General features: G+C 41.1%; 1 protein-coding gene across 1 annotated transcript in view; it reads left to right on the top strand.

The window, feature by feature from the left end:
* Positions 1–212: 212 nt before the first annotated feature.
* TNRC6C (trinucleotide repeat containing 6C) overlaps positions 213–12,480 on the top strand; it is a gene marked incomplete at its 3' end in the record, with an annotated part of 42,488 nt that continues 30,220 nt past the window's right edge. Inside the window, exons 1-3 of the mRNA XM_010287213.1 lie at positions 213–237; positions 5,916–8,507; positions 9,571–9,576. Coding sequence (XP_010285515.1) covers positions 213–237; positions 5,916–8,507; positions 9,571–9,576 — 2,623 coding nt within the window. The remainder of the gene's footprint in view (positions 238–5,915; positions 8,508–9,570; positions 9,577–12,480) is intronic.

Raw genomic sequence — 12,480 nt, 5'->3', positions numbered from 1 at the left:
GTGCGTGGAAAGGGCATTTCCATAGCCAGTGCAGCCGAGGCCCGACCGAGCTCGCAGGTTGTCTGGGCGCACGCTTGCACAGAGAGATTTTCTTGGCAGCTCTACAGGATGAGGCTCACACTGTACACAGCCGACATATTGAAGCCGAGAGCCCTGGAGAACGTAGATGCAGGAGTAGAAACAGCTCTGCACACAATGTAGCGTCTCCTAGGATGGTTGGGCGGCTCCTTCCTTCAGGTATTTTATTACCCATCAGCCCTTTTTAGAGCCAAAAAAAGAGAGAAAGTAACCCTAACCCTGAGAAAATAGCATCTGCTTCTGTTAAATCAATTTATTACATAACATTTCAGAGAGCGAGCAGCAGCACAGCGTCCTAAGCTTTTGGCTGCATTTCAGGTTTGATAAAATGGCGTCTTCGCAGTGAGCTGCTTGCTAAAGATATGTTGCACTGAGTAGGAAAATGCAATTATTTGGTGTTTGCTACTGCTGCTTTTGGTTTGGAGAGGTAGCATTTAATGGAATCTCTACTAATAATGAAAAATGTTGCTTATTATTGTTTGTTTTCTTAATGCATTTAAAAGCTTTCAGCATCAGAGGAAAAGAACTACATTTTAATGTCGTAGTGCAGAAATTACAACGGGATAACAGGCTTTCCCACTTGTGTGCTTAACTACGGTTTAGTTTTAAAATAAATAAAGCTGTGTTATTCAATGCTTCCATCTCTTTTCTGTCTTTCCACATTATGTATGCTATTCAAGATTTCAGCTTCGTAACGTCTGTGAGACTTGTAAGTTAGCTTCGTAAGGGGCTTCAACAGATGACAGTTTTCAAATCTATTCTCTGTCTCAGACAGCATATGCATAGAGCTGGATGTAGCAGGTAACCTGAAATATTAGCACAACAATTCCCAGATTTTATACTTTATTATATTTTGTTCTTCAGGATAGATGCTTGTGTCATCTTTTCCTTTTCTTTTATGAAATCAGGCTACATTTGATCTAGTAGTTAAAATGTTTCTGGCAATTCCTATTTAATTCAGATTTAGAAAAAATCATGTCTAGTCTTTTAAAGATCTGCTCATGTTGAATTGAAACCTGTTTCCTTTGGAGGAGAAAGTAATTTGCCCTTTTTTCCTGACTTCCTACTCAGAATCACTAACCTCTGTGTCACAAGTAAAATCCCCAGTAGGACTGTCACTGGCCTTGGGAATTTTTCTCCCTTCTGCATGTCAAAGCAAGGAACAACGTCGTCTGTAATCTGTCCTTTGGGCAGGACAGGACGAGCCAATGAATCTGGTTGTTCTTACACTGACTAACATGAATTGAAAAATAAAACTAGTAATAAAAGAGGGAGTCACTATTAGATCTGACTTAAAATTGGATGAGCAAAACTTATTAATAATGTGGTTCTCATTAAAAGTTTATCCCAGGCTTTGCCATTTCACACCTTCTCCATACTTCAGTTCCTAAATCAGCTGAATATTATATTGTAGTTCAGGATGCATAATTTCACTGTGTGCAGCATTCTAATTACTGCAATGGAAGTTACAAAGGTGCAGTTACTTTTGACTCTGCTGAATAAAAATGAAAAGACATATTATTGTAAGTGACATTTTCTGAGAAGGATTGAAGTTTTGGGTAAACTGCTTATGCAGGCAGAGTATTTTGGTTTTCTGAGAAATGCATGCAACAGCTTCTCCCATTTCACTCATACTTTACATTTGTAAGCTATGTAAACATTAAACTGATTTTGCAACTAATTATTCATATTCATTATCAAACACAGACAAAAATGTTCTCTATTTTTAATAAGTATTAAATTGAAGTTAGTAAAGTACGTTGGGTACAGTATGTAATAACACCAGTGATCTCCTCCCATCGCATTAAGGATATTTAAAACAAAAACAAAACCCTTCTGCTTGTTGGTAACACTGATCAAAGCTGTGCATTTTTCAGGTAGCATGTAGGATTGCAATTTGACAGAAGTTATGTTTAAAAAAATTTGAGCTGTTATTCTTGGTATTAGATTAATTTTTCCTTCCTGATTGCTGAAGAGATGTTGCTAATCAAGAGAATCATATTTTATAAAAGATGCATAAATAAGATTTTCAAACACAAAGTATTAATTTAAAAATCAATTCCACTTTGCAGTGTACCAGCACTAGGATTTGCTAACATAAAATACCTGTGGTTCCTGTTCCTGCTGCTTTGTTTAAAGTCTTTGCTCAGTTCAGAGAGGAAGGATAGAAATGCTTCTGGTGGACTGCAGTGCTTTTATTTTTGATCTTTGGTCCCACTGACTTCAGAGCAGGGAAGGCACGGCACAGGTACACTGCTGCTCAAGAGAGGGCTTGCTTATTTTCAATAAGGAGGAACTGTTTCTTAAGAATTTTTTAAATAGGTTTCCCGTTTCAGTCTTAACAGGTCTGAAAATAAGAGAAAATAGTTGCAATTTCTGTGAAGAGTTGGTTTCCTAGAAAGTTGGTGGAAATCTCTGTTAAAAAACAAACCTCAAACAAACAAAAAATTCCCTAGATTTAATAATGTAAAATATTTTGCTTTCATTGTATTTCCCAAATGTTTAAAGTCCTTACGATTAAGTTGGACTGTGCTACTAGTTATTTAATTTGTAGGAATGAACTTCTTTTAGTCTAGGGAAAGTGGAAAAATGTCTTGGTTATTTGCTTCTAGAGATAAGAATAGAAAAAGTCCTCTCTTCATCATTAGTTCTGTACTCAAACTCTGTTATATTTGTCCAGCAGTAAAGTCACAGTTTTTGTAGCTTTCTGTTTATATTGTGAATTGTTTTTCATTCTCTGTAGTTTATCTGTCCTGTTTCTTACACCTATTATAGCAGCTGTCTTTGGTGTTAGAACCAATCGTTCCAAAAAATATTTGGACGCTATGAAATCCTTGCACGTCTCTGTTTTTGAATCTATGACTGGTGAAGGGTACCAGCGTGGTCCCACTGACTCCAGAGCAGGGACGGCGCAGCACGGGTACACTTGCTTCTTTTATGTCACCTAAGAAAATTATTGTAAACCCTATTGTAAATCAGAAACCACTTTCTGATTAGTCAGTGGTTATTGTTGAGGTTTTAATCTGAATCTCAATAAAAGAAACTATGCAGGTGGTACACAAAAAGGAGTAACTACGGAGTTGCAAACCCTTGAAAAAAGCAGAGGGATTTGAGCTGCACTGGGCTGCTTCCAATCCAAACATACTTGGTATGATACTGTCTGGAGTAGATGTGCTTATCCAAGCTGAGGCACTTGGCCATTTTCTACTTTTAACATGGTCATCTCTTGGTTTTTCTAGTTCTTCCCCCTCATAATCTTTCTCTGACTGCTCTTCAAAACCCTGGTGTTTTACTTAATGAACCATTTAGCTCCGTGCGCTTAGGAATCTTTCTAAGCTGTTTTATCCTCTTCTTCCATTCCCACCTCTTCCCTTTACTTTCTGTCTCCCAAGTTCTCTCAGACTTGAGCATTGCTTTAACCACCATCTTTGAGGGAGAGGAGAAAGAAGAAGAAATGATTAAACAAGCGTCTGCCCTTCATCTCATCTTGTCAGCCTTAGTGCCATTTTTGTGAGCATTGAGACGTCTTGCACTGTGCTCCGAATCCTTCTTCACAAACCTGCCCTGCACAGACACCCTCGCTTGCCTTGGGCAGCGCCATCGTTCTCCCAGGCGCTTGCACATGTAGCTTAGGTTTCAGCTTTGATGAGACCTTTTTATTGGAAGAATTATTTCAAGCTACTTTTAAATCTTTCTGTCATGTTTGAAATGTACTGCCGAATCTCACCACCCACAGTGTTGAAAAAAATTTCCCGTAACTCCTCTTATCTGATTCCTTGGTTGCCTCAACTTCTTACCTTCTGGCCTGGACTGCCGCTGCTTTTTGCCTTTGTTCATTCCTACTCTGCTAAGAATGCTGCTTGGCTCATTTTTCTGACCCTGTTGACCTTTTTAAAGTTGTTTCAATAGGCTTCCTTTCCCTGTCATGTCTTATCTGGGATTCTGGTCTCTGTTTAACACCTGTGTAGCAAACCTAGATAAACCTAGGTAAATTTTCAACTTGCTTCCTTAGCTCTGTAATATAACCGGTTGGCTTTATCCAGGAATGACATGATGCTTTCTTCCTTTCTAGCCGTTGCATGTAGGGGAGGGAGTTCAGGTAAATCCAAGCGGCTCCTTTCACATTCTCTTTTGGATTTGTTATACACATGTCAATTATTTAGCTCTTTCTGTGAAATGCTCGTCTTTTCGTGGCATCATGAGAAGACAGGCGATGAGCTAAGACTGTTTTATCTTCCTTTCTCTAACATTCGTACTTTTGCTTGATTTAAATTAAAAAAAAAAAAAAAAAAAGAAAAAGAAAGGAAAAAAAAAAGGTGGCAATCTGTCCTGATTTAGTGTATTCATTCTTCATCTTGATGAATCTTCATGAGGCAACCAAGTAACCGCCTCTCTTTCCTGAAAAGCCAAAGATGAAATTTGTCAATAAGAAGACTTTGTCAGAGAGAGAGACCTTTCTTTATTCTTGGAACAATTTTTTTTCAGTATTAGAACACTTCTAATTGGAGGCACTTAGAGGAGCTAATCACACCAAAATATTTGTGATTTAAATTAATGTATATTAGGTATCCAATGTTAACAGCTTATTTGGGAGATTTGTTGCATCAATTTCCCCCACAAAATATTATCCTTATTCAAATAAAAAAATTAATCATGTTTCTGCAGATTTACAGCAAGTAAAAATAATTGACATCCAGAATTTTCAACTAAAGTATATACAGTTTTCTCCCTTATTTAGACACCAGTTAAGAAGAGCTGTTCTGCAGATCGTCTCTAGGACGTATCTCTAGGATCAGACTGAATTACTTACAAAATTCCAATCACAAGAACGTAAAGAGTGTAATCTGTCCTAGAAACCTTGTAGAGAGCAATTGGGGATGGAAAGTAAATAAAAAACTTCAAGTAAGGTTGAGGTTCTTTAGCATGAGAAATGTTTCATCCCCTTTAACTTTGTACCCTAGCAAGCACTTAGATGCTCAAGAGCTTTTGTTTAATTTTTTGGATTAGCATCTATGTTTGGGGGTGTGGGCGGTGCTCTGAAAAGACTGTCTGCTGAGTATCTGTACAACATAGCATCGATTTTCATTGGGTTATGGGGGAAATTGGACTGTATGTGCAAGCGTAAAAGAATGTTTAAACCGCATGTAAATCCTTTAAGAGAGAAGTTTCTTGACAAAGCTCTCTGTTGTTTAGAAATGCCCAAGTTCTCTGCTAAAATGTAAGTTACAGTAGTGGTGTTCAAATGTGTAACTGACCCTGAATAGTGAAGGTGGTTGTCCGTATTTGTTCCTTTATTTGCAGGAAGGGTTGAAAAGCTAAATGCAGTATGAATTTAGTGTGTTGAGCGTGATGTGGGGGTGTGTGTAATATCTAATGGCAAGCAGACATTTTATGTTTTTTATTCTGTGCATTTCTCTGAAGAATGAGAATTGAATCAAAATAAATGGTAAGAGTCTGCTAGATGCTCTTCTGCTTTTTTTCCAAATTTGCTTTTTAGATTTTTCACATAGATTTATGTATTTGCTGTCTTTATTTATTGCCTGCTTATTCTTTTTACTAGTATGCTAAGGGATGCAAAACACTTTTGTTGCTCTGTTCTAAAACTGAATTGTTCCATTATTTTAATTAATATTTTTGCCAGATTAAAAACCCAACAAACTAAATATGAGCATCGTGGTTTATTGTAGTTAGGAAAATTGCTGTACTGTGTTAGAGAATGTACTCTAAATTTTAGCAGAATGCAGTGTTGTAACTAGCAATGTAAAATAGTACTTAATAGAGGGCTTCTGCAGTGCTTGAACAGTGGACTCATTTTTAACCTTGTTGGATCCTTTCAGATCTCAGCCACAGTGGATTGGGAGACCATTATGAGAATTCCCACTGGGGACAGCAGCCCACTTTCAGGAGTGAAGGCAACTGCAGCTGGGATAAAGTGATAATAGACAGGACTGACAAGGAAGCGTGGCCTTCCATTACCGGAGCTGAGACTGAGTCTGCCTCAGAATGTACTACAGACACTGACTCTGCCTCCAACTGTGGCTCAGAGAACAGTAGCATGGCTACAGGGAGTGCCCAAGGCAACTTCACTGGACATACAAAGAAAACTAATGGCAATAATGGCGCCAACGGAGCACTCGTCCAAAGCACTTCTAACCAGAGTGCCCTTGGAGCTGGTGGAGCAAACGGTAACGGCAACTCGGCCAGAGTGTGGGGTGTGGCTGCGGGCTCCAGCTCTGGCCTAGCTCACTGCTCTGCCAGTGGTGGGGATGGAAAGATGGACAACATGATGGGAGATGGTAGAAGTCAGAACTGCTGGGGTGCTTCCAACTCGAATGCTGGCATTAATCTTAACCTTAACCCTAATGCCAATCCAGCTGCCTGGCCTGTACTTGGACATGAAGGAACTGTGGGAGCAGGCAACCCTTCCAGTATTTGCAGTCCAGTCAGTGCCATAGGTCAGAACATGGGCAACCAGAATGGGAACCCAACAGGCACCTTAGGTGCTTGGGGAAACTTGCTGCCGCAAGAGAGCACAGAACCACAAACGTCCACTTCTCAGAATGTGTCTTTCAGCGTACAACCTCAGAACCTTAACACTGATGGACCAAATAACACTAACCCCATGAACTCTTCACCAAACCCTATCAATGCAATGCAGACAAACGGACTGCCGAACTGGGGGATGGCTGTTGGTATGGGGGCCATCATCCCGCCCCACCTGCAAGGCCTTCCTGGTGCTAACGGAACATCAGTTTCTCAAGTCAGCGGGGGCAGTGGTGAAGGAATGGGCAGTTCAGTGTGGGGGATGTCCCCAGGTAATCCTGCCACAGGAAACAGCAATTCTGGGTTCAGTCAGGGGAATGGAGACACTGTGAACTCAGCATTAAGTGCTAAACAAAATGGATCCAGCAGTGCTGTGCAAAAGGAAGGAAACGGAGCGAGCGCGTGGGATTCGGGGCCTCCTTCTGGTCCTGGGGTACTAGCGTGGGGCAGGGGCGGTGGCAACAGCGGTGTTAGTAGTATGCATTCTGGAGCTTGGGGCCACCCCAACCGTAACGCCAGTAACGGTGTGAACGGAGAATGGGGCAAGCCCCCAAACCAGCATTCCAATAGCGACATCAATGGGAAAGGATCAACAGGGTGGGATAGCTCTAGTGTTACCAGCCCGAATCCTGCCATGCAACCGGGCAATGAACAAATAAACTCTTGGGCCAAAGCTGCAGCATCTGGCACCTCAGCTAGCGAAGGAAGTAACGACAGCGGTGGCAGTCAAAACGAAGGCAGTACTGGGAGGGAGGGGGCTGGAGAGGGCAGGAGGAGAGACAAAGGGATGATAGACCAAGGGCAAGTTCAGTTGCCAAGAAATGACCTTGACCCCAGGGTCCTGTCCAATACGGGGTGGGGACAGACCCCTGTAAAGCAAAACACTGCCTGGGAATTTGAAGAGTCCCCACGGTCTGAACGGAAGAATGACAATGGAACAGAGGCCTGGGGTTGTGCAGCTACTCAATCTTCAAACTCAGGGGGGAAGAACGATGGGTCCATCATGAACAGTACAAATACCTCTTCAGTATCTGGGTGGGTCAACTCTCCACCGGCAGCTGTTCCAACAAATACAGGGTGGGGAGACAGTAACAACAAAGCACCAAATGGCCCAGGGGGATGGGGAGAGTCAGCAAGCTCTACTACTGTTAATAATGCTGCTGCTGCCAAAAGCGGCCACGCTTGGAGTGGGACCGCAAATCAGGAGGACAAATCGCCTACTTGGGGTGAACCTCAGAAACCCAAATCTCAAAACTGGGGAGATGGACAGAAATCAAATCCAAGCTGGACTTCAGGAGGTGGAGATTGGACAGATTCCTCATCTGTTCCTGGACACATGGGTGATGGGAAGAAGAATGGATCTGGATGGGATTCTGACAATAGATCAGGGTCTGGTTGGAATGATTCCGCAAGGTCTGGGACCAGTGGCTGGGGAAACGGCACAAACAGCAAGGCTAATACAGGTACAAGTTGGGGGGAATCTTTAAAGTCAGGCCCCCAACAAAATTGGGCTAATAAACCCCAGGACAACAATGTGAGTAACTGGGGAGGAGCTGCTTCTGTAAAACAGACGGGGTCAGGGTGGGTTGGGGGGCCAGTGCCAGCCAAACAAAAAGAGAACTGTGAGGCAACTGGCTGGGAAGAGCCATCTCCACCGTCCATTCGCCGCAAGATGGAAATCGATGATGGTACCTCAGCTTGGGGCGACCCAAATTACAACAACAACAAGACTGTAAATATGTGGGATAGAAATAATCCTATAATTCAGAGCAGTACCACAACCAATACCACCACCACTAGCACCATTATCAACACAAATATGGTTGAACCTCAGCCATCGCACCAGTCAAGTGCCCAGCCGAACCGGTCCCCGCTGCTTGGTCCAGGTATGAAAATAGTTTTATAAGATACTTTATACCAGTACTGATTACTGAATGCTGTCTGGCCTGACCAGTGTGTAGTTACACATGAAAGATAAAGATCTGTATTTATTTATGTCATAGAATTAAGTTTAATTCTTTACTCTGAAGCAGTGTTAACTTCTTGTGTTTAGGACAGAACCCATGGAACCCAACACACAAGCCTTCATAGCCCAAGCAAATGTAAGAAAGGCTTGAAACAATATCTGATCAATAACACACTAGGTCCTTAGATTGTTGGTCCGTATTTATTTTGTCAGCTCTTCCACCGTTATGTAAGCACCTTGTTTTAATTCAGAGGTTTGAGAATTTGAGGTCTTTTTGCTAACCTTTTTTTTTCCTCTTACTTGTCTTCTGTTGCCATTGCTCAGTCTTTGTTCTTGTTTAGACACCATGCATCTGTTTCTTTTCGGCAAACCGTATCTCTTGGCAACAGATGTTTTTTAACGGTTGCATGAATCTAGGCTGTTGCTGTTTCTCTGTCCTCTGTTTGTTGACTTTTATGAAGAAATGGTTCTTTTCCATACTTCAGGTCTCAAGCATGGGTAGTATCCTGGACTTTTATGTGATTCTCATAAAGCTGGATTGGTTAAAGATGTTAATATTCGGGGTGGCTGAGAAAAGTTATTTTAACTTCAGCTGTGTTCCAAAGACAAGTTTTTAGGCATTTAGGAATTTTTCTAATCAAAGGCAAGGTACTATTGTAGACAGGCAGCAAGGAATAAAAATGGGGGAAAAAAATAAGAAAAATACTTAGGAGGGTGGTATTTAAATAAAAGTTACTAGCAAGTCCTGCTCTATGTCACGACCACAGAATTCTCAAAATAGATCTAATCTTGCACTGCTCTTTGAAATTCTTCATCTGATTTTTGTCTCCAAGTTTTTGTTTCGTCTTGGTCATAGCTAAATATTGACTTTTTAACTATGTTTTTCTCCAAGTGGGATTTGTTCTACTTCTCTTATTTCCATCATTTTTCTCTTTGATGTTTTGAAGTAATTCAAACTTACTGTAATGTCTGTGTAACTATAGTCTCATGTTCCCTACTCAGGTCAAATATTTTAACAGTTGAGGGTATCTATTTTGGTAAAATAACATGTGCTCCAAAAGGAGAAATCTTTAAATAGGTTTGTACTTGATCAGTCCAACATACGTGATCTATAATTTGTTTACCTTAAACTTACTTAATCCATATTTAAAACTTCACCCATGAAACTGACAGTTCAAATTTCTGAGTTGTAGTGGAATGGTGAAATTGGGTTTTTGGTTGGTTTGGGGTATTTGGGTTTGGCTCTCGGGGTTTTTTTCTCATTAGCTGATTTTTGGATGATTACATCTGTGCTTGTTAAAACTGTTCATATGCAGTGGTATTAATGCTATTCAAATAATCTTAACACCTTGTGGAGGAAAATTTGCTGTTCTGAGTCCTTCAGATTTTGAAAATGGAATTTAAAAATTAGTGTTCATCTATAGTAATTCCTCTGGAGAAGAGGTGGTAGCAAAGGAAGAGTTTCTTTGAAGTAATATGTTTATGCAGTCAGAGCGCTGCTTATTAATTTGTAACCATCCGCTCAAAATAGAGGATAAATTGAGTAATAGTGTCGACAATTTAAAATACAGTTCTGATACTAAAATTTAGATCAAGTTATTGGGGCATAAGTTAGGCCTTTTGTTGTGGAATTTTGCTTACATATGCTTACAGTTGCGTACATAGGTACAGATATAAAGGCCATACATGAAAATACTTCGAAGGATTATTGTCTAATCTGCAAATGGAAGCCAGGAGCAGTCCCCTGTGTCTTTGTGTTGTGCCCATCCTTACTTTTGACTGTGCCTGAGAGGGGCTAGTCTCAGGCTTATCTTGCACAGAGAGAGCAAAAAATGTAATTTAAAATGACCCTATTAGTTTCCCCATTCTAAGTGCAGGAGACCTATTTTTAACACTGCACATAGCACGTAGCAGCTGTGGAGCAATATCCCGCTGGTCTTTGTGGAAATTTACACAGGCTTAAACCATCTACGTGTCGTGTCCCACCTGGGACAGCTAAAAGATGAGAAGCAAGTAATGAGTGGCTTTCCTGTGACACAGACGTGGGCTTAGAGTTTGTTGTCATGCTGTTTCACCTGATTTTTTCCTATTCCAATTCCGTGTCCCGTTGGCTATGCATTTCCAACCTCTAACAGTAAGGGAGACAACAATCCTGTAGCCAGCAGACTTCTGTAATCCACAGCCAAATTTCATCCAATAGTTTTCCATGTACAGTATTTCCATGCAAAACATAACAGTGTAATTAAAGGTTGTGCCATACGACACAGATTAAGTGCTCATCTAAAATCTTACAGCTCTTGAACTTACCAATGCTTTCCTGTGACACAGACGTGGGCTTAGAGTTTGTTGTCATGCTGTTTCACCTGATTTTTTCCTATTCCAATTCCGTGTCCCGTTGGCTATGCATTTCCAACCTCTAACAGTAAGGGAGACAACAATCCTGTAGCCAGCAGACTTCTGTAATCCACAGCCAAATTTCATCCAATAGTTTTCCATGTACAGTATTTCCATGCAAAACATAACAGTGTAATTAAAGGTTGTGCCATACGACACAGGTTAAGTCATCTAAAATCTTAGAGCTCTTGAACTTACTAGTTACCAATGGCATTTTGTCTTCTGCATCGGTCAGGACGTGCTTCGCCAATCATTTTTATCATTCCCTGGTGTTCAGGGAATATCATGAATAAGGAACCCTGTGTTCTGTTCCTCTATTAGTAAGGAGGTCTGGCGTAGCTGTAAGATGGCACAGTCACGCATCCTGGAAGCAAAGAAGGGGATTTTAGTTTTGCTGCACAGCACTAGTTAACTGTTCACGAAGCAGTGGCTTTTGTTCACAAAGCAGCGAACAGGTTGGGTTTAAGTTTATACTGTATTAGTTTTGAAATGGAGGCCAAGTTACAGTCTTGTTATTCAACCTGTCACCCATACCCAGAAGTTTTCAAAATTCTTTGAATACGGAACTTAAAAGCTATTGATGGGAAGCAGATGTTGGTACACGCTTGATGAAAATGCATAATGCTCCAAGGAGTTTCTTTTTCTATTGGTGGGGGGGAAGATGCGATCGATAATGTGATAAATGCAGTCCTGTCTGGTGATAGGAGCTCGCACCCAAACCACTGGTGAGTTATATAGGAAGAAAAGCAGAAAGCTAGTGGTTTTGGTTTAGATTCAGTTTTTAGCTAAATTACTTGTGCATAATTCTTACTAGCACTTTTAACTCTTGTTGCTTTGATACAAGGGGAATAAGAGGTGAGAAAAGGTTTTTAAGAGAGAGATTTCTGGATGCCAGACAGCACCAGATCCTTCTTCCCAATGCTGAGGAATGGGCTTGATGCTTTCCTGTTCCCATTAGGTAGGTAGAGGCTGGCAGGGTTCCAACCGCCCATCTTCCAGCCGAGAAAATAAACTAGCAAAAGGTAATATAGGCTTCCCTGTGGAGATTTTAGGTCGAAAAAGTCTTTCGGTTCCTAGAGAGGAAGGAGTTTCAGTTTTAAAAACCTGAACCGGGTCTAAATTCTGGAAGCTCTGAACATCTCTCTGTTTTTTTTATAATCCTGTGCTATTGTCTCAGTGGTGACTTGTGTCATTCGTAGCATGTAATTTACGTGAAACAGAGAATGCAAGTGATGTGTTTTCCTTACTTTGAACTTTCATCAGAGTGGATTTGAAACCAGGTGAGTTCTGAGCTCCTTGAGGATGCTGGTGTAGAAACCTAAGATCCTGTTGTGGGTGCTCAGCCCCCTAACAGCCACGTTCTGGGGCGCAGCCAGGTGACGCTGAGGAACCTGCCTTTTCTTTTCACATCAGGTTGATCTCATTGCCGAAAGCCGAGTAAGAGCTTCCCTAGCGCTAAGCCGTAGAAGAAGGCATGGAACTCCACCATATCAACAGGA

This window comes from Phaethon lepturus, unplaced genomic scaffold (assembly GCF_000687285.1).
Source record: "Phaethon lepturus isolate BGI_N335 unplaced genomic scaffold, ASM68728v1 scaffold6765, whole genome shotgun sequence".
NCBI lineage: Eukaryota > Metazoa > Chordata > Aves > Phaethontiformes > Phaethontidae > Phaethon > Phaethon lepturus.
The sequence above is the reverse complement of the archived record's forward strand: the minus strand, read 5'-3'. Positions and strand labels throughout refer to the sequence as shown.